Here is a 26,363-nt window from a genome sequence, read left to right on the forward strand (position 1 = left end):
ACTGCAACCACTTTCCCAATGGGATGCATTGCTATTATTTTTCCTAGTAATAGAAATATTACTAATGATAGTATTAGTAAACAGGAACTCAAATTCTAATGAAAATTTTAATAAGGGTTATACATCAAATTTAGCATATATTCAATGATATAGAGAAAGTGCTATTCTTTAGGAGCTGATAGGAACATTCCTCTTAGGGAAATTATTGTATATGTTTGGAAGGAACACTTTGATGATTCATTTCAGGGAACTCCTAGCTTTGAGTATATTTGGAATGCAGGTTGGTGTGAAGGTGGGTAGGGAGTCAGGGATGCTCCTTCATATCTCAACATGAGTATATTTGGGGGAGGGGCAGTAGAGGGACTGAATTTAAAAGGTGACTGAGAGAATATCAAAAAATGGGGGACTCTGGAAAATGCAAAGTCTTTTGCTCCGTGTGTACCTGAAATGCAGTCTGCAACCATGCTATATAGTCAAAAGGGCAGTGGCTTAATGAGAAGTCCCAAGACCCTGTTTTCTTTTTTCCCCACAATGAGTTATTCTAAGTCATTTGGATTCTTTTCTCTTTCCAACCTCCAGGCCGTCAAGAAGCCATTGCAGTGTGCTTACACATCCAGACCCAGCAGACAGTCAATGACACCTTGTGTGATGTGGTCCACCGTCCTCCAGCGATGAGCCAGGCTTGTAACACGGAACCCTGCCCACCCAGGTATGTGCTGTCTCGTGCTTCGGGGACACATTGTCTGGATGGTAACACCCTCCCCTGCAGAGAAACACGCATGTGTATTGAGACTGGTGGGTCCACCCAAGGTAGATCAGCCTGGCCTACCTCAGAGTTCTCACTTCTCTGTTCAAGTTATACGCCAGCCAGATTCTTGCTAAGATGCACAGATACTGCCAGGTTCAGCAGGAATCCCCTTTAGCCTGACTTTTGTTTGCATCAGACATGAATGAACATGAACTGGCCTGGTGCTGACAAAACCATGAAGTCAGCAGTTTTGTTCTGTCTCCTGTCTGTCTCCTCAAAGGCACCTCTTTGCCGAAAGCCACATCAAAGAGCACAGCATCTGAGGCCGAGTTGGCACTGGTACATAGTAGGTACTCAATCCATATTTGTTGAAGGACTGAGTGATCTCCTATTTGTTACCTAGAACTCACACCAGTGTGTTGTTACCCTTCCACTGATTTACCATAGATCTCAGATTATGGGGTATAATGTTATAGGCCCCAAAGAGTAGGCGAGGTTGACTTATTTTTGGTCTCCTTGGTCTGAAAGGTTGACCTTAAAAGTTATTCTCTCCAGAAAATGGGCATAGAAGGAAATTACCTCAACATAATAAAAGCCATATATGAGAAACCAAAAGCCAACATCATTCTAAATGGTGAAAAACTGAAAGAATTCCCTCTTAGAACAGGAACAAGACAAGGGTGCCCACTCTCACCATTATTATTCAACATAGTTTTGGAAGTTTTAGCCATAGCAATCAGAGAATAAAATGAAATAAAAGGAATCCAAATTGGAAAAGAAGTAAAATTGTCACTCTTTGCAGATGACATGATATTATACATAGAAAACCCTAAAGACTCTACCAGAAAACTGCTAGCACGAATCGATGAATTTAGTAAAGTAGCAGGATACAAAATTAATGCACAGAAATCTCTTGCATTCCTATACACTAATAACATAAAAGCAGAAAGAGAAATTAAGGAAACTCTCCCATTTACCATTGCAACAAAAAGAATCAAATACCTAGGAATAAACCTGCCTAAGGAGGCAAAAGATCTGTATGCAGAAAACTTTAAGACACTGATGAAAGAAATCAAAGACAATACAAACAGATGGAGAGACATACCATGTACTTGGATTGGAGGAATCAACATTGTGAAAATGACTATACTACCCAAAGCAATTTACAGATTCAATACAATCCCTATCAAATTACCAACAGCATTTTTCACAGAACTAGAACAAGAAATCTTATGATTTGTATGGAAACACAAAAGACCCCGAATAGCCAAAGCAATCTTGAAACAGAAAGATGGAGTTGGTGGAATTAGGCTTCCTGACTTCAAACTATACTACAAGGCCACAGTGCTCAAGACAGTATGGTACTGGCACAAAAATAGAAAGGAAGATCAATGGAACAGAATAGAGAACCCAGAAGTAAACCCACGCACATAGGGGCACCTTATCTTTGACAAAGGAGGCAAGAATATACAATGGAAAAAAAGACAGCCTCTTCAATAAGTGGTGCTGGGAAAATTGGACAGCAACATGTAAAAGAATGAAATTAGAACACTTCCTAACACCATACACAAAAATAAACTCCAAATGGATTAAAGACCTCAATGGAAGGCCAGACACTGTAAAACTCCTAGAGGAAAACATAGGCAGAACACTCTATGACATCCATCAAAGCAAGATCCTTTTTGACCCACCTCCTAGAATCATGGAAATAAAAGCAAGAATAAACAAATGGGACCTCATGAAACTTAAAAGCTTTTGCACAGCAAAAGAAACCATAAACAAGACAAGAAGACAACCCTCAGAATGGGAGACAATACTTGCCAACGAAACAACGGACAAAGGATTAACCTCCAAAATATATAAGCAGCTCATGCAGCTTAATACCAAAAAAGCAAATAACCCAATCCACAAATGGGCAGAAGACCTAAATAGACAATTCTCCAAAGAAGACATGCAGATGGCCAACACACACATGAAAAGATGCTCAACATCACTAATCATCAGAGAAATGCAAGTCAAATCCACAATGAGGTATCACCTCACACCAATCAGAATGGCCATCATCAAAAAATCTAGAAACAATAAATGTTGGAGAGGGTGTGGAGAAAAGGGAAGCCTCCTGCGCTGTTGGTGGGAATGTAAGTTGGTACAGCCACTATGGAAAACAGTTTGGAGGTTCCTTAAAAAACTAAAAATAAAACTACCATATGATCCAGTAATCCCACTCCTGGGCATATACCCAGAGAAAACCCTAATCCCAAAAGAAACATGTACCATAATGTTTATTGCAGCACTATTTACAATAGCCAGGACATGGAAGCAACCTAAATGCCCACCAACAAATGAATGGATAAAGAAGATGTGGCATATATATACAATGGAATATTACTCAGCTATAAAAAGGAATGAAATGGAGTTATATGTAATAAGGTGGATAGACCTAGAGTCTGTCATACAGAGTGAAGTAAGCCAGAAAGAGAAAAACAAATACCGTATGCTAACTAATATATATGGAATCTTAAAAACAATGGTACTGATGAACCCAGTGACAGGGCAAGAATAAGGATACAGATGCAGAGGATGGACTGGAGGACATAGGGTTGGGGGGGGGGTGGTGAAGGGGAAGCTGAGACGAAGTGAGAGAGTAGCATAGACATGTTTACAGTACCAACAGTAAAATAGATAGCTAGTGGGAGGTTGCTGTATAACAAAGGGAGATCAACCCAATGATGGGTGATGCTTTAGAGGGCCAGAATAGGGAGGGTGGCAGGGAGTCACGGGAGGGAGGGGATATGGGGATATATGTATACATACAGCTGATTCACTTTGGTGTACCTCAAAAGCTGATACAGGAGTGTAAAGCAATTATATTCCAATAAAGAGCTTAAAAAAATGCGAATAACAACTTAAAAAAGTTAATCTCCTTCCTTGCTTAAGTCCTTATAACATCCTGGGAAATTTTATCATAAGCGAGGGTAGATTTTCCCCATGTGCCTCTATCTCTGCGTGTTGCTGGCTATAGAGGATTTCATCTCAGCATCACTGGTTTCTCAAACAAGACCTTCCAAAATCCAGGCCCCATTTTTTTTCTCTTCTCTGTCCTGTACCTTTATAGCCTTTACCACTCTTCTGTGATAAATTAAAACCCATTTCCAGGGACTTTCCTGGTGGTCTGGTGGTTAAGACTCCGTGGTCCCAATGCAGGGAGCCCGGGTTCATCCCTGGTCGGGGAACCAGATCCTGCATGCCACAGCTAAGACCCAGTGCAGCCAAATAAATAAATATATATTTAAAAAAGCCCATTCCCAATCACCTCCTCTCTCTCTCTCATTGCCAGATTCTCTTTCTGGCTTCTTAGTAATTATATCACGCATCTAATGAGGTACCTGTATTCACTAAAGATGAGTTTAGTTATGTCTAGAACCCTAAGTAATTGAGGAAGTTTATTGTGTCCCATGCCCTGCAGGAGTAAGGATAGGTTTTTATGTTTATTAAGGAAGTAAGTTAGGCCTCTGGAATTCTCTTAATCTTTACGATTTTGATTCCATGTGATGTGTTGGTTGTGAGGAAGAAGCTCCTGCCTTGGTGTCTGAGGGTAGTGAGGGTGAGGATCAAATAAGTCGGGGCATCTTGGAGATCCAGCCTTCTGCATCCTGCAGATGGGCCCTTTCCCTGTGGGTCTTGGTCTTTTACCTGCACAGTCTTGGGAAGGGGCCAACAATGAGTGCTTCATCCTTGGTGAGACCACACCTGCAGTGATTCAGGCACTGGGTTTTATATCCATTGCCATATTTCTTTTTTTTTTCCAATTTTTATTGGAGCATAGTTGCGTTATAGTATTATGTTAGTTTCTGCTGTACAGCAAAGTGAATCAGCTATACGTATACATACAAGGGTGAGTCAAAAATTATCTGCACTCTGCCTGTAGAATTTATTTTAATTAACTTTTAGAAAAGACAAATACATCATTTTTCAACATAATGTCCTTGCTTCTCAATACACTTTGTCCATTCATCAACAAGCTTTCATATTCCCTCATTGAAAAATATTTTAGGCTGAGCTGCGAGCCACAAATGCACCGCTGTCTTCACTTCTTCGTCAGAAGTGAATCTTAGGGCTGCTTTGTCCTATGGCTGCTTTCATGGGACCAAACAGGTGAAAGTCTGATGGAGCAAGATCAGGACTATAGGGAGGATGCTTTAACACCTCAAAATGAAGTTTTTGCCAAATGTCGACAGTGTGGGCAGAAGTGTGCTAATGTGCACACCCACAGACCACAAAAAACGAATCACTGCACGCTGCTCTTCTTTCATGCAGATCACAAGTGGGGCATCCATTTTTGCTTACAGTGCAGTTACAAATGAACTGATATAACACATTCACACCTGCACGGCAGTGACTGGGGAGACAGTAGCCTTGAATGGAAAGCGTTAATAAGACAGTGCAGCCAACTGAAGTTTTAATATAACCAGAGTGAGGATAATTTTTGGCTTACCCTTGTATATCTCCTCCATTTTGGATTTCCTTCTCATTTAGGTCACCACAGAGCATTGAGTAGAGTTCCCTATGCTATACAGTAGGTTCTCTTTAGGACATAGAGGCAACCTAAATGTCCATCAGCAGAGGAATGGATAAACAAGATGTGGTCCATTGCCATATCTCTGACTTAAGTAGTTGGCTAAGGAAATAGGGGGAACTTCTGGACTTGCGTTAGAGCCATCTTGCGGTGCTCAGCTGAGACGAGGTAGTAAAGACCTACAGACTTACTTTGGTGAGCAGCACCCAGAAACAGCATAGGGAAATCTTCTTCCCTGGACCTCCCACTTCCACCCCCAGGTTTCCTGAATTCCAGAGTCATCCATACCAAGATACTAGCAGAATATTACAGAAGACAATACAGTAGGAGTATTAGGGAGGTTTAATCTAACTGGGAGTCTGGATGCCCACTTTGTCAAGTCTGTGCAGAGCTTTCCAAGGACATCAAGTATATGGGAGTTGGTGCTGAGGCTGTATCCATTTGGAACATCCCTTTTATCTTTAGAGAAATAGCACTCATGTTAAATATTAAAAACCTTTGTAATCCAAATTGCTTATCTTAGCTTTCTCAGTTTTTTTCTTATTCTAATATTGGAACCAATGATTCAGATATTTTTGGAAAAACCAGAGTTTCTGTTTTCCTCTCCTGCTACATTCCTCCTCTGAGGCTCTGTAAGATGGAAACTGCCTGTCTGGACCCAGGTAAAGGAGAAGGGAAAATGCAGGAGGTGAAAAACATAGTTTAATATCTCAACGTATTTTCCATGAAATTGAAATCATGCTCTACATGATTTTGTAAACTAGTTCCTTAAACTTGAGTCTTGGAATGGGGTAGGAGGAAGAGTTAAACAAACGGAAACATAAATAAGCATATTATTTAAATTATAAAATGCGACTTTATCATTTCATAAATGCTATAAAGAAACAGAAAAGGTCTCTCTTGAGTAACATGAGGACCTAATACAGATTGGGGTCTGAGGGTTATATGCAGGTGGTCAGAGGAGGCGCCTCTGAGGAAGTTATATCTGAGTTGAGATGTAAAAGAGGAGTAGAAGTTGGCCAGTGGAAGTGTAGAAGAAGGCATGTTCTAGGCAGAAGGAACAGTATGTGCAAAGGCCCCACAGAAAGGAAGAAATCAGTGTGTTCAGGAAACTGGACAGAAAGGAAGTCAGTGTGTGCTAAGATGAGATCAGACATGGCAGGGCCATGGTAGGCATTTGGACTTGATTCAGAGAGTCATTGGGCAGCCACTGGAGGCTTTGAGCAATGAAATGATAAAGTCACATTTTATAAAGACTGCTCAGGGACCTTCCTGGTGGTCCAGTCGTTAAGACTTCACCTTCCAATGCAGGGATGAGGGTTGGATCCCTGGTGGTGGAGCTAAGATCCCACATGCCTCCCTGACCAAAAAACCAAAATGTAACACAGAAGCAATATTGTAACAAATTCAATAAAGACTTTTAAAAAGACTACTCAAACCCTGAAATGAGGAGAACCAAGATAGAGATGATGAGGTCAATTACAAATTCTTATTACATTTCCTTAAACAAAGTACCCAGTCTGCCACAATTCCATTTGAGTGTCCCCCGTTTAAAGCTAGCCTGCATGTGAATCTGCAAATAGCTTTTCCTTAGCTCGTCATTTCATTTTACTGTTTACATAGTGCCAAAAATATTTTTCACCAAGATGGTGACTCTGCTTCTAGATTTGTAGCCATGAATATCATTGCATCTCCTTTGTCTTTTCCAGAAATGCTTGGAGCATCCTTCAAAAATACTGCTTCTCAAATCATGCGCCTCTGTGCTCCAAGGTTTTATAGAGGTGGTTTTGTTTGTTTATTTGTTTTTTTTAATTTTATTGAAGTATAGTTGATTTACAATGTTGTGTTAATTTCTTCTGTACAGCAAAGTGACTCAGTTATATGTATATATTCTTTTTCATATTCTTTTCCATTACAGTTTATCACAGGACATTGAATATAGTTCCCTGTGCTATACAGTAGGACCTTGTTGTTTATCCATTCTATATGTAATAGTTTACATCTGCTAACCCCAAACTCCCATTCCTTCCTCCACAACACCCTCCTCCTTGGCACCTATAACTCTATTCTCTATGTTGATTCGTATCATATTTTAGATTCCACATATAAGTGATATCATATGGTATTTGTCTTTCTCTGCCTGACTTACTTCACTTAGTATGATCATTTCTAGGTCTATCCATGTTGCTGCAAATGGCATTATTTCATTCTTTTTTATGGCTGACTAGTATTCCGTTGTATATATGTACCACATCTTCTTTATCTATTCACCTATTGATGGACATTTAGGTTGTTTCCATGTCTTGGCTATTGTATGTAGTGCTATGAACATAGGGGTGCACATATCTTTTTGAATTATAGTTTCATCTGGGTTCATACCCAGAAGTGGGATTGCTGGATCATATGGCAACTCTATTTTTAGTTTCTTGAGGAACCTCCATACTGTTTTCCATAGTGGCTGTACCAGTTTACATTCCCACCAACACGGTAAGAGGGTTGCCTTTTCTCCACACCCTCTCCAGCATTTGTTATTTGTAGACTTCTTAATGATGGCTGTCCTGACTAGTGTGAGGTGATACCTCGTTGTAGTTTTGATTTGCATTTCTCTAATAATTAGCAATTTGAGCATGTTTTCATGTGCCTCTTGGCCATCTGCATGTCTTCTTTGGAGAAATGTCTATTTAGGTCTTCTGCCCATTTTTCGATTGAGTTGTTTTTTGTTGTTGTTGTTAAGTCGTATGAGCTGTTCTTATATTTTGGAAATTAAGCCCTCATTGGTCACATTGTTTGCAAATATTTTCTCCTATTCTCTTGGTTGTCTTTTTGTTTTGTTTACAGTTTCCTTTGCTGTGCAAAAGCTTGTAAGTTTGAGTAGGTCCCATTTGTTTATTTTTGTTGCTTTTGTTTGTTCTTTAATTTTTATTTTATAGTGGAGTATAGTTGATTAACAATGTTGTGTTAGCTTCCTGTGTACAGCAAAGTGATCCAGCTAATATGCATGTATCTATTCTTTTTCAAATTCTTTTCGCATTTAGGTTATTACAGAATATTGAGCAGAGTTCCCTGTGCTATACAGTAGGTCTTTGTTGGTTATCTGTTTTATATATAGCAGTGTGTGCATGTCAACCCCAAACTCTCAATCTATCCCTCCCCTCCTCACCCTTCCCCCCTGGTAACCATAAGTTCATTCTCTAAGTCTGTGAGTCTGTTTCGGTTTTGTAGATAAGCTCACTTGTATCATTTTTTTAGATTCCACATATAGGTGATATCATACGATATTGTCTTTCTCTGTCTGACTTACTTCACTTAGTATGATAATCTCCAGGTCCTATCTATTCCTAGCTGCCTTGATTCAGATGTTTTGACCAAACGGTTTCTCACTTCCTAAATAAACTCCTGCCTCTAATGCTTCCTGCTCTGATCCATACGCACACATGTGACTATGGAAGATCCTTCTAAATTGTAGAATGACCGTGTGCACTCCCGCAGAAAACCCTTCAGTGACTTCCCTTTACCTGTGGAAAAGCCACATTCTTTACTTTGGCCCGTGTATGTGTTTCCTTGGACTGCCATAACAAAGTACCACAAACTGAGTGGCTTACACAGCAGAAGTTTATTGTCTCACAGAGCTGGAGACTGGAAATCCATAAGCAAGATGTGGGGGCAGGGTTGGCTCCTTCTGAGGGCCGTGAGGAAAAGCCTGTCCTGTGCCTCTCTCCTAACTTCTGGTAGCTTGACTGTTCCTCAGCTTGTGGATGGCATTCCCCATGTGTTTTCATATCCTCTTCCTCTGCATGTCTCTGCATTAAAATTTCCCCTTTTTATAAGATCACCACTCATATCGGATCAGGGCCCAATATCTAATGACCTCAGCCTAACTCGATCATCTGCAAAGACCCCATTTCCAAATAAGGTCACATTTACAGGCACTAGCAGTTAGGACTTTGACATCTTTTTGAGGGAAACTTTTCAACCTATAACAGCATATAAAGTCCTTGTTACCCTGGTTTTTGGTTCTTGAGCCACATCTCCTGTCAGGACCACTATCACCTCCTTTCACACACACACACTCACTCACACACATTCACACACACTAGCACTCACCCCGAGGAACTTGCCCAGTGGCCACACTGAATTATTCACTATGAGCCATGCTCATGCTCATTCATGCCTGCAGGGCCTTTGCACATACCATGCCCTCTGCCTGGAGCCCTTCTCCAGGAAATAAGCTAATACTCTCCCATAAAAGTGATCAGTGGCTCACTTCCCACTGCTATAATGAAGTCCGACAACGTGAAATGGGATCCTAGCTTTAGACACTTGATAGGGGTATGTCTTAATAGTCCAGAGGGAAGTGGGAATGGGTCAGGGGCATGGAGTAGAGCCCCTGTTCTACCTCTGTCGAGGCATGTTAGACACATCCCCTGGCTTTCTGGGCTTAGTTTCTTTTTTTTTTTTTTTTAATTTTTTTTTTTTTTTGGGGGGGTACACCAGGTTCAATCAACTGTTTTTATACACATATCCCCATATTCTGGGCTTAGTTTCTTAATCTGAATGTAGACTTTATAATCACCCAGGTCCCTTTCAGCGGTAGTCTTTCATTGTTGAGTCGTGCTTTCAGATTGCATTTTTCACTCACATCTCCAGGACTCTGCCTAGTACTTTTACAGTTGTCCTCATGTCTACTTATGAGTCGTTTGGACTGCTCAGGGTTTGTTTTAGTTTTAAGAACAACAGCCTTGGCTTGATCTGCCCAGGAGGCCAAGGCAAGTTGAGTTTGGTTTGCAGTGGCATCCTTCCTTTGCTCGCCAAATTAGGGCAAGATTTGACAAGTCTAGAAACTGTTCCTTAAGGCTGCTGAAGGAAGAGTGCTGGTTTGTTCATGCACCAGCCCACGTGCAGGGTCCCTTCCATCCCTCAGCCTCGGCAAGAGATCCTGCACAGCATCTTCTTCAGCAGCATCTTATTGCCAGAAGTTTCAAGTGAGGAATAAGACAGCACACAATGTATCCTGGCCACTTTGCAAAATTAAGGGTCTGTTTTTCTGTGAAGAGAAGTACTATTCTTCATTTCGAAGTTGCAAATTTAATAAACTTTTTGAAGGTTGAGAGTCATATTGGAAAAAAATCAGCAGAGACAAAGGGTTGATGCCAAAATAAAGGTAAGTTTACAAAAATGTTTTAGCTTCTAGAAACCAGTGGTGTAGGCATAACAGGAACAGGGTGTTGCACAATATTTTCCATACAAATATTTACTGACTCCAAGGGCAATAGCAGTAAAATATCACCCCAGGGTGAAACTTACCAGTGAGATTGGATCGGACAGTCAGTAGATCTTTATTGACCCAAAGGCAAATGTATTTGATGTATTAGCCTGAACTCTCCAAGGTGGGGTGTTGGATGTTTATTTGCTTTTATGATGTTACTCCCCTTGGTCTATCCTATAACTGCTGAGTGTCTGCTATTTATGGCGTTTGCTTTTCCCAGGAGAGAGCCAGCGGTTCGTAGAAACATGCATGGTTACATAATGGCCCCACTAGTCCAAGAACAGCCTTCTTCTATGACAGGATTCAATACAGCTAAACTGGGAAGTAGGGAAACAAGAGACAAGGCAATGTTTTCCTGTACCAACATGTTTCCCAGTTCTTGAATTTAAAAAAATTTCTGTGTTTAGTTCATTGTCTGTTAATAAGAAATTGTTATCTATTTATTGAATAAAAATGATTCTACTTCCAGTCCCTTATGCCAGCGGTCCCCAGCCTTTTTGGCACCAGGGACTGGTTTCGTGGAAGACAATTTTTCCATGGACAGGGTTGGGGGGGATGGTTTCAGGATGATTCAAACACATTACATTTATTGTGCACTATTATTATTACATTCTAATATATAATGAAATCATCATACAACTCCCCATAATGCTGACAGGAGCTCAGGTGGTAACGCGAGCCATGGGGAGCAGCTGTAAATACAGACGAAGCTTTGCTCACTCATCTGCCGCTCACCTCCTGCTGTGCGGCCCAGTTCCCAACAGACCACAGACCGGGGGTTGGGGACCCCTGCCTTATGCCACTAATTGATTCTTCTAGTGATACACTTTCTTGAAAGATTGATCATCCCAAAGTCACTCCAAAAAAGTTACATAGTTAAGTTGTTTTAGTAGTGCACCAAAAGCCTTCTAATTATTTAGCCATGTGGTCTGATTGTCATCAAAGTATGACCTATATATCTACTGTTGGTGATTTCCCTCACTCTAAAGCTACTGGAAATTTAGATATGAATAGGCTAATGAATAGGTTAACTTATATACTTCCAATTAAGATAGTGTTTTAATTTCACATTCTGCTCCAAATACAGATCAGTGGTAGCTATAGTATAAAAAAAGGGAAACACCATACCCAGGGGAACATCATGAAAATAGCTACCTAGGCTGGTAAAGGAACAGAAGTGAAAAGTGGTGAGTGGAACTGGACCTATGGTTCTTCTGGGCTTTAGCCCCACAGCAGTTGGGGTAAATGAGAGTTCAGATGCTATGGATAGCAGGGACTGAGCATCTTCCTTTTAATTCGTGGGAAGGGGCCCATGTTCTGTGCTTCTGTGTGGAAAAAAAGGCTGCTGCTGATCACAACCTGAAGCCATTGTTAACCCGAGGCTGCTCACCTGTGGAGACAGAGGACAGACACAGATAGAGCCATGGGACCAGATACAGCCCCAGATTGCCTGTTGGCTCACTGGTTGGATCGTCAGTATCCTTCTAGTGTTTCTGTGCCACGTTGTCCATAGAAGACCTGGTTCTAGACTGGAGACCCTGGAGGGTAGGTGGAGGCAAAAAAAACTGTAGACAGAAAGGGTTAAGAGACAGAGAGAAGGATTAAAAGAGGCGGAGGGAGAGAATACCCCCTTTCAGTTGAGCCTGCAAAATGAAATTCCAAAGCACATGTAAAAATCTAATACTAATGAGAATAGTCCACAGATTCAACAGCTGAAAGAAGAAGTCACTCCAGAAGACATTAAAATATAAGCACAATCTGAAAAGCACTTTAAGTATTATAGGAATCTTTCGAGAAATAACAAATAATATCCTTTTAAAAAACTAGAAATTTTGAAATAAAAATAGGCAGGAATGTGGTAAGAATAGGTGTGTATCATAAAGAACACATTAGAAAACCTAGAATTGAAGAAAAGTCAATGAAATAAAAAAATAAGCTATAACAATTGAAGAAAGAGTTGGTGACTTGAAGATCGTGTTGAGGATTTCAAATGATCAAGCCACAGAAAGCTGATGATTTGGGGAAAAGAGAAGAAAATGAAGAAATATGGACATAATGGCAGAAAAGCAAGATATTAAACTGTCTACTAAAACTCAGGAAGAAATACTTCTAGTATCAAGAGAAATAAGTGAAAACAAATCCCCACTTTGATAGGTCATAATGAGACTGCAGAAAATCAAGGATGACAAGAAAATCTTAAAAGCTACAAGGCGTGAAAGACATATTAACTCCAAAAACTTATCAACAACTGGAGTTTCCAGAAACCAAAGGAGTAATATCTTCAGAGTACTCAGGGAAAATCATGATCAACCTAGAGCTAAACTTGCTAAAGTTTCACGTATATGAACGTGGATGTCCATTTTTAGCCTTGTGATTGACTAGATATTCTGAATGCCCGTTTGCTAAAAGCTCCTAAAATACCAGGTAAAATATGTAAAAATAAGTTGCACTGTAGAACTAAGCTTGTAAGAAAACAAGGGAAATCCTCAGTAGCCAAAACCAAGCTGAAGCATGAATCTAGCTAGAGTGCTAACCTAGTATAAAAGTGAGTGCCTCCCTGGGGATAGCTACCAACAGCCCTGTATGCAGGAGTAGTGTTTATATTCATCTGACTGTGTGATCTGAAAAATTAATTCACATTGGTTTTGACACATGTAATGCAGATTCTGTGTGAAGGAATGATGTATCTTCCACCCAGAACTTAAAATTCCCACAAAGACCTAATGGGTATGACCTCATAATCACGAATCAAAAAACTCATGAATAGACAACATGGGAGAATCAGTGGGGACTCAGATACACAGAGCATCAGATAATTAGAGTGATCGGGTACAGAATATAAAATGTTTGTTTACAATACTTAAAGGTATAAAACTGGAAATGAAAACCTATGCTAGGAACAACAACATATCAAAAATACTTGGTCAGTTTCTTTAAAGAACTAAATATTAGGTTGAACCATACAAAATTTTATTAGTCAAAATGGTCAAATATTGGCAATTTCATATGGTTCAACCTAAGAGAATATCTAGAGGTTAAATATAAAATCATTGACATTTAAAAGTTATGTAATGGGGCAAACAGGTAAAGTAGAAGAGAGATCTAAAGAAATTACCTGGAATAAAGCACAGAGAGCAAATGAAATATGTAAAATATACACTAGAGGCAAGAAATACAGAGGAAATACTGACAACATGTATCTAAATTAAGCTACAAAAAACAATAGCAAAAAAAAAAAGCAGGTAATATTCAAAGAGATAATGGCTGAGAATATTTTGGAGTTAATGAAAAATACGAATCCTGAGAATCTGGAGTCATGACAAATCCCAAACAGGAACAATTAAAAAGAAATACACACCTAGACACATGGATGGGAAGCCTTGGAACTCCAAAGGCAAGGAGAATATCTCAAAATCAATCAGAGAGAACAGATATATAAGAGGAACAGCAAAAGCTGACAGTATGCTCATTAGCAATAATGGAATATTATCTTCAAATGGCTCAAAGGAAGTAACTGTAAGCCTGGAATCGCGTACTTAGTGAACGATATTTCAAGGATGAAACAAGGATATTTTCAGATTCTAATGGGGTCAGCAAACTGAGGCCTTATAGGTGATGTGAGCATTAAGTGCGTTAATACGTGTAAAGTACTCTAAAAAGAGCTTGACACATAGTAAGTGATCGATAAATATTAACTACTGTTATGTTAGAAATTCTAGGTGAGCAAAATCAAACTTTACTGTCAGCAAACGTTCACTAAAGATAATTTTAAAAGAATGTGTTTATTAAGCAGAAAACATCTAGAGGGATGGTCTGAAATACAAGAATGAATACTGAGCAAAGTACATTATAAAGATAGTTCACCCAAAAAAGAATCACTGACTGTGCAAATCAATAACATCTGATTTATGGATTTGAAATAGACACTGGATAACAAAGCCTTATAAAACTGAGTCAAAAGTTGATTGGAGTTCAAGTGCTTTTAGCCTCTTGTACTGTTTGTGAAGATGGAAATAATTTTAACTCCAGAGATGTTAAATTAAATTAAATTAAATTGGCCTTTTAAAATTCCGAGGGTAACTCAGAATGAAAGATAGCAGAGTAGAAAATAGAATAAAAAAATATAACAAACTCAACCAAACCTGAAAAAATACCCAGGAATAATTAAAATAAGTATGGAAAAGTCAGGAAGAACAGAATTCTAGACAACAGTAACAGATGAGAGTGGTTCAAGAAGCCCTTTCATTTTGATCAAGAAAAAGAATGGAGATACCAAATAACTCTAGACTTTGTTATTGACATTTATAGTGTTATATGCTAAAATTTAAGGATAAGTGCTAAATGAATATAAATGCTATTTATATATTCATTTTTCTTTTTGCATGTTAAGTGAATTTTTAAATTTTCTAAAATTAAAAAGTAATGCAAAACATACATCTTCTTATATTAATCAGGGTTCTTTGGTGCAAGCAGTAGAAATTAATTCTGGCCAACTTAAGCTGAAAATAAATTTACTGGAAAGATACCAGGTGGCCCGGGAGAATAACGGAGAGGCTGGAGAATGAAGTTCACAAAAGTGGCAAGACCCAAGGGAGGTTAGACCGAAGGAAAACACAACTAAGGTCACATCAGAGGTCATGTCTGGGCACTGCGGCCATTACCAACACTAGGCATTTTACAGTGATGTGCCCATCAATACCTGATCTGTATACCAGTTCCTCTCAGTGCTGGTCCATTGCTCGTCACATCTGACTTTATGACTTTGTTGGATCAGATAATGTCCACTTCATGATGAGCAGCTTAAGTCACATGCTCATCTGTTGGATCATGGTCATATGTTCCACCAAAGTCAGGTGTTTAATATCTAAAATGTCCCAGAATTAGGCAGGAACTGTTTATTAAAAGGAGCTTACTGCACTATAAAAGGGTGAATGTTATGGTACGTAAACTATATCTTAGTAAAGCCATTATAAAAAAAAAGAAGTGTTGCATGCCTGACATAGTTGCATTTTCATTTTTTTTCCTCTGAAGTTGATAATTGCCTTAATTTTTTTGCTTGCTTAGTTTCTATGATCCCATTCTTAATTTAATCTAAAAGGTATAAAAATCATCTCAGTACATTCAGCCACATCACATATCCTGCTTCATCACTTGTGGGATATCTCTGTTGGAGCCTTCCATTGGCTTCAGATTGGACAGATTGTTCTCCAGGCTTGCAGAACAGCCTTCTCCTTTCACCCTCATCTTGAGAGCTCTTGCATCTCTCTTATGTTGGATTCTCCTTTTCCCACATTTCGTGTCCCATGTCTTTCACTCTCTTAAGTTATTCACTGTTTTTTGTTGGAGCACATAAGCCCAGGAGCTTCCCAGGAAGGCTGGGAATTAATTTTTTTGCTCTTGAAATCTGAAATTGTCTTTTTCTACTTTAATACTTCAGCTGGGTATAGATATAAAGGTTGCATATCATTTTCCCTCAAAAACAATTTTTTTAAAGCATTGCTCCATTCATTGAATTCTAACATCAAGTGCAGCTATGGAGAAATATCTCATCACTTTCTTTCCCCATCCTTTGTAATGACCTGTTTTATTCCTTCTGGAATAGAATGGAACAATGTTATATGCTTTGGTGTGGTTCATTTTTATCTATTGTGCTGGGAATTCAGGAGGGGCTTTAAAATCTGGACACTTCTTTCCACTGGGAAATTTCTTAGGGTATTCTTTTTTTCTGCTTTTTTTGCTTTTTTCTGCTATTGTAGAATGTTGGACTTCCTGAAATGACCCTATTTTGCATTTCTTTTTTCCCCTCCTTTCTGAGAGTTTTCTTTGCTTCTCTTTTTCAGTGTATCCTTTGCATCTTTATTTTATTTTGTTTTTAATTTACAGGAGTCCTTTTTGGATCTCTGTAGGTTCCTAGTACCTTTTTAAATAGCAACCTGTTTTCATTTCATGGATACAATGTCTTCTCTTTCTTGAGAATATTAATTATGATGTTTTATTTTAGTTTAGTTTAGCTTTGTTCTCTTCTGTACCTTGCATTGTCTTTCTTCTGCATGTCTGTTATTGTTTCTTTTTTTCTTAGAGGTTTTCATCAGGTATTTTATGTTCCCTGACTATTCATTCATATTGAAGAATAACAGACCAAAAAGCAGATTGGAAGCTCTGTGTATATGGACTAAATATGTTGAATGGTAAGCTTTACCCTAGAGTGATCCGGTTGGGCTGTTTCATGGACAGACCGCCCCCCCACCCCAACTTTTTTTGTTCTTTACTTTCAAGCTAGTTAATATTTCCAGTGAGGATATCTCCAGTCTTTTGTCTGAGAGTGGGGAAAGGATAGAGGCCTGGCTGGCTGTGTTTTCTCTAAGTCAGGGGAGAAGTCTGGTGATCTCACCTAACATTGTGTAGACCCTCACTTAATTCCGTTTTCAGTTCTCCACTTTTAGCTATTCCTCAAGTCCTTAAGTAAGCCCCCAAATCTTCTGCTAGGCATGGGAGAATAAATTTTCTGCATGCCAAAGACGGGCAAGAGAATTTCAGGTTAATACAGACTTTCAACAAATTTATTTTAGCTTCACTTATACCCCATATTTAGGAGTATCTTATATCTGATCCTCTCATGGCTTGCTTCTGGACTTTCCCAACTACCAGCTTAGTTTTCAGATTTCTTCTGGCCGCTAAGTAAATCTCCATTTTTCCATCTTCTCCTCAGTTTACAAAATGTTTCAGCTGCATCTCTCACAATCTCTTTGTCTTTGTGAATTTATGCCTTTTGTTTAATCCCCTTTTTGTCCCTTTACTGTCTTTTTAGTGAGTATTTTTTGAGCGTGGGTGGAAGGGAACAGAAGTAAGCACTGCCATTTCCTGGGTCACTATTAGTCCCTAAGAATTAGGAAAAAAAAAAAAAAGCCCACATAGTTATATTAAAGTTGTTTCAGACTCTATGAAGATGAAGTGAATATAATATTAAAACCAAGTGCCGGGGGTAGTCCTCCACTGCCGGCCAGGGAAGATGCTGCGTCCAGTGTGGCGGTGGCTTTGCTTCGGACTGTGTGGCCTCTTGCTGGGACTGGCGGAGGCCCCGAGACCCGTGGAGCCGCCGGGGCGGAGCCGACCGTATGCCCTGCTGCCTGGGCAGAACCTGGTGTTGACGGGAACCATTTTAAGCATCCTGCTGGTGACCGTGATCCTTATGGCATTTTGCATCTACAAGCCCATTCGGCGCCAGTGACAGCTGAGCAAGCCAGTTCTTCCGCAAGCATGTGGGAGCAGAGGAAGTCATGTTGCACGTGGGTCACTGGAGAAGTTGGAACCAGAACTTTACTGCTTGGAAATGGTCTTTGGTCTGGACAGTTGGTAAATGCTGAATGATTTAGAAACAAATATCTAGCCATTATCTTACCCTAACACTATAACACAAGTATTTGGCCACTGAGTCTGCTTCTCAGTGTTTCTTTTTATAACTGGCTGTACTTGTTAAAAGACAGACCTGACGCTCCAAGGTTGTGTCAAGATGGAGCGCTCACGAGAAAGAAAACATGACTTTGTGAATGATGTAAAAACCAAACTGGAAAGGAATAATCATTAATGTTTGAAAATATTAGGAAGAGGAAGACTTAACATGTAAACATCCCCTACTTAAGAACCATTTGGTCGCAACGGGTTAAGAATCACAGATGTTTTTAATTATCCCGAGTTGGCCTAGATGCTCGTTTGCAAAGCAGTGTCAGCTGTGGGCAGTGTAGGCCGCCACTCCTCGCACTGTGAGGAGCTCTGCTCTCAGATGCCCCCCACTGAAGTCAGGGGTAGGCCTGTAACCACAGGCACCCTTGGGCTAGGAAGCTCTGGAGGTGGCTGGAAGTGTTAGCAGTTGGCCCGTCTGAAAAAGAACTGGTCTTCCTGGTCAAACAGGTTGCTCTCCTTGTCCTGCACTTAAGTCTTCCCAGCCTGTGGCCTAGAAGTCAGGGCAGCTTTTGCAATTCGGAATCTGAAAGAGACTCAGCAGGGGCTCTTTTCCGCCCTGGGTGGGGAGGGCACAACAGAAGTGTGTGTTCACTGTAGCGGGTGGGTATGTGTTTACACAATTTAATTTCAGCTTTGAAAATGCTGCTATTCGTTTGCATTGTTGGTGAACTGGAATTTTCCCCCATGGAAATGATACCCGCATACTTACAGTATTTATTTTATTTTAAGGGTGCTAGGTTTAAAGTGTTATTAAATTAAAATGCTTATCTTGTTTGCGCTCCATTCAAGCACAGCACTGATTTTGTTGTTGTTATTAACAACCCGCACTTAATGTAAAGTACTGACATGGGATATTGTAACTGACTTAAGGATTTTGTTTGTAACCCTAACATTCAGCCACTGAAATGTTTACTGTTCTGTGCTTTTGAGCAAAATGTCCATTAAAACTAAAGTAAAAATCTAAAAAAAAAAACAGAAAACAGAAAACAAAACCAAGTGCAGGATGTAGTAAGTGCTATATGCATATTGCTATTGTTATTTCTGTTTCTATAGGGGAGAATTCTCTCATCTGTTGAGTATGTTTGCTATCTTTCATGTTATTAATTTTTTCCCCCTCTTTGGACCTTTTGTTCACAAGTTCTTATTGAATGGGAGTTATGTGTTCCTATATGGAGTTTTTTTTTTTAACTTTTTATTTTATATTGAAGTATAGTCGATTAACAATGTTGTGTTAGTTTCAGATGTACAACAAAGTGATTCAGTTATGCATATACATATATCTGTTCTTTTTCAAATTCTTTTCTCAATTATGTTGTTACAGAATATTGAGCAGAGTTGCCTGTGCTATACTGTAGGTCCTTGTTGGTTATCTATTTTAAACATAGCAGTGTGTACATGTCAATCCCAAACTCCCTAACTGTCCCTTCCCCCCGCCCTTCCTCCCGGTAACCATAAGTTTGTTCTCTAAGTCTGTGAGTCTGTTTCTGTTTTATAAATAAGTTCATTTGTATCTTTTTTTTAAGATTCTGCAGTATCATACAATATTTCTTTCTCTGTCTGACTTACTTCACTCAGTATGGCAATCTCTACACCTATCCATGTTGTTGTAAATGGCATTATTTCATTCTTTTTAATGGCTGAGTAATATTCCATTGTATATATGTACCACATTTTCTTTACCCATTCTTCTGTCCATGGACATTTAGGTTGCATCCATGTCTTTACTATTGTAAACAGCTCTGGTTACCCGAATGAAGACCTCTCCCTAATATGTCCAGATCATAACCAGATCTCATATTGCTTCCTTTACAGTCTCATCTGGAGGGAAATATTGCAGAACCCCTCCCAGAATTATGTGATAGTTTAGCTCAGTAACCAAGCTCAAGGTTATCTGCATTCTGTTATATCATCCCAAGCAGCTGATCAATTGTAGCCACACACACAGGCTACAGTTGAATCTTTTTTCTAGCCTTCAATTATGGGTCAGGGAATCTCACCCTACTCCGCTATTTCTAGAAGTGAGCCTAGCTCCAGTCACCCTCTTCAGTGTAGTGCTATTTAATTTCTCTCTTTAAATTGAACTCCCAGATGCCATTGCAAGTTTCTAATTCTGGCATCCAGTAATCCTGGAGAACTTTAATCCACTTTAGTACTGTGTTTCCATTTGATTTCTGGTTTACTGAGATGTTTATTTTGTATGGGAGAATGTCTTTACCCTTATGTCTTTCTTTAGCTATTATTGCTGTTTTTCTTGAAACAGAGGGGAACTCAGATATTTTGCTCTATTCTTCTTGCTTTTTTGGATGCTATTATTCAGATGAAGAATGTTTTTAATTGTGAATAGCTGTTGAGATTTACCAAATAGTTTCAGACTATTGAAATGATCACATGATTTTTCTCCTATATTTTGTCTCATAAACACTGATTGATTTTCCATGACTGAACCAACTTTGCCTTCCTGGAATAAACTCAACTTGGTCATACTGTGACATTCTTTTTATGTATCACTTCATTGCTAAAACTTTGTTTAGAATTTTTACATCTGTGTTTGTGAGAGACATTGACCTAATAAGTTGAGAAGTTTTCCCTCTTCTTACATTTTCTGGAGAGTTTATGTAAGGTTTGACTTATATGTGCTTTAAATGTTTAGTAGAATTTCATCAAGGAATCCATCTGACACTGAAATTTATTTTTTTTTACTATTTTAAAGTACAAATTTAATTTAATTGATATTGGACTATTTAGATTTTTCTCCACTTTTGTGTTAGTTTTGATAAGTTAGTTTTTGTAGGAATAGTTTCAGTTATGTAAAATTTTAAATTTATTGACTTTTTGACATAGTACTTTTTGTGATACACCTATTATACTTTTATTATTTTTAATGCCTTTGAGATTCCCCTTTTTCCCTTTTTCTTTTTAGCTCTTTATTGGAATATAATTGCTTTACACTGTTGTGCCAGTTTTTTGCTGTACAACAAAGTGAATCAGTTGTATTTATGCAAATACCCCCATATCCCCCCCCTCCCATGACTCCTTCCCACTCCTTCTCACTCCTTCCCTATCCCAGCCCTCTAAGTCATCACCCATCATGGAGTTTATCTCCCTGTGTTATGCAGCAGCTTCCCACTAGCTATCTGTTTTACATTTGGTAGTGTATATATGTCAATGCTATGCTCTCACTTCGTCCCAGCTTCACCTTCACCGCACCCCCACCCCATCCCCTTGTCCTCAAGTCCGTGCTCTACATCAGCATCTTTATTCTTGCCCTGTCACTGGGTTCTTCAGTACCATTTTTTTAGATTCCATATATGTGAGTTAGCATACGATATTTGTCTTTCTCCTTCTGGCTTACTTCTCTCTGTACGACAGACTCTAGGTCCATCACCTCATTACATATAGCTCAATTTCATTCCTTTTTATGGCTGAGTAATATGCCATTATATATATATGCCACATCTTCTTTATCCATTCATCTGTTGATGGGCATTTAGGTTGCTTCCATGTCCTGGCTATTGTAAATAGTGCTTCATTGAACACTGTGGTATGTGTTTCTTTTTGGATTATGGTTTTCTCTGGGTATGTGCCCAGGAGTGGGATTGCTGGGTCATATGGTAGTTCTATTTGTAGTTTTTTAAGGAACCTCCATACTGTTTTCCATAGTGGCTGTACCAACTTACATTCCCACCAGCAGTGCAGGAGGCTTCCCTTTTCTCCACACCCTTTCCAGCATTTATTGTTTCTAGGTTTTTTGATAATGCCCATTCTGATCAGTGTGAGGTAATAACTCATTGTGGCTTTGACTTGCATTTCTCTAATGATTAGTGATGTTGAGCATCTTTTCATGTGTTTGTTGGCCATCTGCATGTCTTCTTTGGGGAAATGTCTATTTAGGTCTTCCGCCCATTTGTGGATTGGGTTATTGCTTTTTTTGGTATTAAGCTGCATGAGCTGCTTGTATATTTTGGAGATTAATCCTTTGTCAATTGCTTCATTGGCAAATATTTTCTCCCATTCTGAGGGCTGTCTTCTTATCTTGTTTATGGTTTCTTTTGCTGTGCAAAAGCTTTTAAGTTTCATGAGGTCCCATTTGTTTATTCTTGCTTTTATTTCCATGATTCTAGGAGGTGGGTCAAAAGGGATCTTGCTTTGATTTATGTCATAGAGTTTTCTGCCTATGTTTTCCTCTAGTTTTATAGTGTCTGGCCTTCCATTGAGGTCTTTAATCCATTTTGAGTTTATTTTTGTATATGGTGTTAGGAAGTGTTCTAATTTCATCCTTTTACATGTTGCTGTCCAATTTTCCCAGCACCGCTTCTTGAAGAGGCCATTGTGTATTCCATTGTATGTTCTTGCCTCCTTTGTCAAAGATAAGGTACCCATATGTGCGTGGGTTTATCTCTGAGTTCTCTATTCTGTTCCATTGATCTATATTTCTGTTTTTGTGCCAGTACCATACTGTCTTGATCACTGTAGCCTCGTAATATAGTTTGAAGTCAAGGAGCCTGATTCCACCAGCTCTGTCTTTCCTTCTCAAGATTGCTTTGGCTATTCGGGGCCTTTTGTGTTTCCATACAAATCATACAATTTCTTGTACTAGTTCTGTGAAAAATGCCATTGGTAATTTGATAGGAATTGCGTTGAATCTGTAACTTGCTTTGGGTAGTATAGTCATTTTCACAATGTTGATTCTTCCAGTCCCCCTTAAATTCCTTATGTTTATGCCTTCTCTTTTTTTGTTCTTTACATTTCACCATAAATTTATCAATTTTATTCGTCTTTTGAAGAGCCAACTTTTGTTTTCTAGTTTATTCACTTCTGTTCTCATCTTTTTTGTTTCTTCTCCTTTACTTTTTTTGGTTTAATTTACTGTTTCTTTTAACTTCTTGAAATAGGTTATTGTTTTCAGCCTTTTGTTTTAATATATGCATTTAAGACTACTGATTTTCTTCTAATCTTGGCTTTAGCTGCATCCCACAGATTTTGACATTTCATATTTTTTAACATGCATTTAAAAATACTGCCTAAGTTTTGTGATTTTCTTTGACCCATGAGTAATTTAAAAGGTTATTGCATAATTTCTAAATATTTGGGGATTATCTAATATAGTTCCAATGTGGTCAGAAATGTGATAGACTGGGTGGCTTAAACAACAAAAAAATTTTTTCTCACAATTCTGGAGGCTAGAACTTTTAATATCAAGGTGCCAGCAGGGTTCAGTGTTTGATGAGAGCTCTCTTCCCAGGTTGCTGACAGCTGTCTTCTCACTGTGTCCTCTTATGGCAGAGAGAGAGAGAGGGAGGGAGGGAGGGAGAGAGGGAGGTAGGGCTCTCTGGTTTATCTTCTTGTAAGGGCACTAGTCCCATTGTGAAGGCCCCACCCTTATGACCTCTTCTAACCCTAAATTCTACCTAAAGGCCTAATTCCCAAATACTAGCACATTGGAGGTTAGGGATTCAACATGTGAATTTTGAGGAGGATACAAACATTCAGTCCATAGCGTGTACTATGTATTATTTTAATCCTTTGATTGACTTGCTTCCATTTTACTTAGGATTTATATTTCTCTTTTATTTAGAATTCAGAATATATAACCATATGTAAAAATGTTTTCTTTATATACATTTGTCAGATTTTGTTCTCAGGTTTTACCTAGCTTCGTAATATGGATTAAAATATTTTAATCTTCTTTTTTACTTTGGAACATTTTAAATAACATAGGAATTCATTTGTTTCTTAGAAACTTCTAGGAACTCAGTCACAAAATTAGCAAGATCTAGTCCCTTTCTTGAATAGAACTTTTTGTAGTTGCCTAATAACTTACCTAGTTCATCAAAATTCCTTTTTTTATATTTAATTTATTTATTTGGTTGTACCAGGTCTTAGTTGTGGCAGGCAGGCTCCTTAGTTGTGGCATGCATGTGGGTTCTAGTTCCCTTACTGGGGATGGAAACCAGGTCCCCTGCTTTGGGAGCGTGGAGTCTTAACCACTGTGCCACCAGGGAAGTCCCAAAATTTTCAAATGTATTATTTAATTCTCTATGTTCTTATTAAAGTTTGTCTTTTTGACAAGCTGGGAGCTTAGAGAAGTATTTTACAGCTTAAAAATTTTTTCATTACATATCTTCCATTTTTCTTATAACTAACATCTCATATTTCATACATATTTGTGCTTATTATTCAGTCTACATATTTGTAAGATTGTTATATCATCATTGTGAACTCTTGAGTTCATAAATTAAAATTTTACTCTTGTCCTATTTGTCTTTAATACTGTTTTTCATTTTTCATTTTTCCTCTTATTCACATAAGTAAAACATGCTTATCATAGAAAGTTAGAAATCAGAAAAACTGAAAATCACCTTTAGATAAACACTAGTTTTTTTCAAAGAACTAACTTATTTTTACTAATAATGAATGTTTATTATAAGAAAAATCATGAAAAAAGATACTGGTGAGAATAAAGAAAATAAAAATCCTATCACTTAGAGATCATCACTGTTAATATTTCAATGTGTAATTATCCAGATTCTTTTTCTGCATGCATTTACAAGTACATAAAATAATATGGCTATTTTATGATCTATTTTCTAATAAAAAAATACATGAATGTATTTCTGTGTCAGTACCTATACATCTACTTTACTTTTAATGGCTGCTAGCATGGTGCTCTATAAATAGGCAATTATTTGTTTTGCCCTTTATTATTAAACATTTAGATGGCCTCATTCCATTTTGTAAAATTTAATTAATTTATTTTTTTGCTATTACAAACTTCCCTGGAGCAAACATTCTTTTATTAATGTACATTGTAAGCATTTAAAAATTCTTTCCTCATGGTATATCTTTACCGTAGCTAGTTAAAAATTCATGGTTATCATAATTAAATATCCACACATTAAAATAATGATTGTATACAATTTTTCACCCATCAGATGGGTAGAGACTTTTTAAAGCAATATCATCCACTGTTGGTGTAGCTTGCTTCTGCTGAGAATGTGAGTTGAGAGAATCTTTTTGCAAGGCAACTTGGAAATATGTATCAAGAGCAGCTGCCCTGGTTTTTCATTTTTACACATGTTTCATGAGAAAACCTGATTTTTCCAAGATGTTATTGGAAAGGAATCACATTATATATATATTTTGTAAATCCAATCCTAACATAAAAGAATTTTCTTAGGGATATTCCAAATAATGAATCCATGTGCCCTGAAAATTTCCTGAAGTGTGCTTTTTAGCATTTAAAATTTCTTTTGGCACTTATATAAATCATCCTTGCCTTGGGGCTCTATTCAAAACAAAACTAAGATTTTTATTACTGATATATAGCAGTAGTTTAGGATGGAGAGAAATCTACTTCTCTTTTACTCTGAACTTTCCCAAACAGGTAAAATCTTTAAACACTTTCCTGACACTTTTTGCCTTTAAACACTGTATTTTTGTACTGTAACTGCATGTATAACGCTTTGGCTCCAGGATCTGGATGTGAAGGATGGAGTCTGGAAATCCAAAGAGGAACTTGAAATTGCTCTGTTTGTTGCACAGAGTCCATTGGACAGTTAATGTTGCCTGCTTGTTTTTTGGTACAGGTGGCACACGGGCTCTTGGGGACCCTGCTCAGCTACCTGTGGCGTTGGCATCCAGACCCGAGAAGTGTACTGCCTGCACCCTGGGGAATCCCCCTCCCCTCCTGAGGAATGCAGAGATGAGAAGCCACATGCCTTACAAGCATGCAATCAGTTTGATTGCCCTCCTAGCTGGCATATTGAAGAATGGCAGCAGGTATGGCAGACTGGTGACTCCATGGCCGACCGCCAGGCTTATGATCGTGAGAGCCCTGCATCACACTAAGTCGAAGAGGGCCAAGCCTGTTGACTCCCCTCCTTGTGTCTTCTCAGTGTTCCAGGACCTGCGGTGGGGGAACTCAGAACCGCAGGGTCACCTGTCGGCAGCTCTTAACGGATGGCAGCTTTCTGAATCTCTCAGATGAATTGTGTCAAGGACCCAAGGCATCTTCTCATAAGTCCTGTGCCAGAACAGACTGTCCTCCGCATCTGACTGTGGGAGACTGGTCGAAGGTAAGGGCCATTCCCAATTTTGCAGTCCCTTCTCTTCTGCTCCTCCTTGTTTTCAGCCTTTCACTATTTCCCCCCTGAGAGGAGAGCTGGGCCTGTGTGATGTGAGGGGAACGCCCAGGGTGCAAAATCTCAGGAGGCACCTATTCACTCTCTGGGTTGTGTGAGTGCCCTGGCTCAGACCCACACATGATGATTCGTTTTCAGCTTTTACTCAATATTACTTCAGCTGTACTCATC

General features: G+C 38.8%; 1 protein-coding gene across 3 annotated transcripts in view; it reads left to right on the forward strand.

Annotated features, from left to right (window-relative positions):
• The window catches only part of ADAMTSL3 (ADAMTS like 3), a 404,352-nt gene that overhangs the window by 268,790 nt on the left and 109,199 nt on the right, over window positions 1-26,363 (forward strand). For all 3 annotated transcript variants that reach the window (XM_057719996.1, XM_057719995.1, XM_057719997.1), the window contains 3 exons: window positions 580-709; window positions 25,638-25,830; window positions 25,947-26,126. In XM_057719996.1, coding sequence (XP_057575979.1) covers window positions 580-709; window positions 25,638-25,830; window positions 25,947-26,126 — 503 coding nt within the window. The remainder of the gene's footprint in view (window positions 1-579; window positions 710-25,637; window positions 25,831-25,946; window positions 26,127-26,363) is intronic.

Source organism: Hippopotamus amphibius, chromosome 2 (genome assembly GCF_030028045.1).
Source record: "Hippopotamus amphibius kiboko isolate mHipAmp2 chromosome 2, mHipAmp2.hap2, whole genome shotgun sequence".
NCBI lineage: Eukaryota > Metazoa > Chordata > Mammalia > Artiodactyla > Hippopotamidae > Hippopotamus > Hippopotamus amphibius.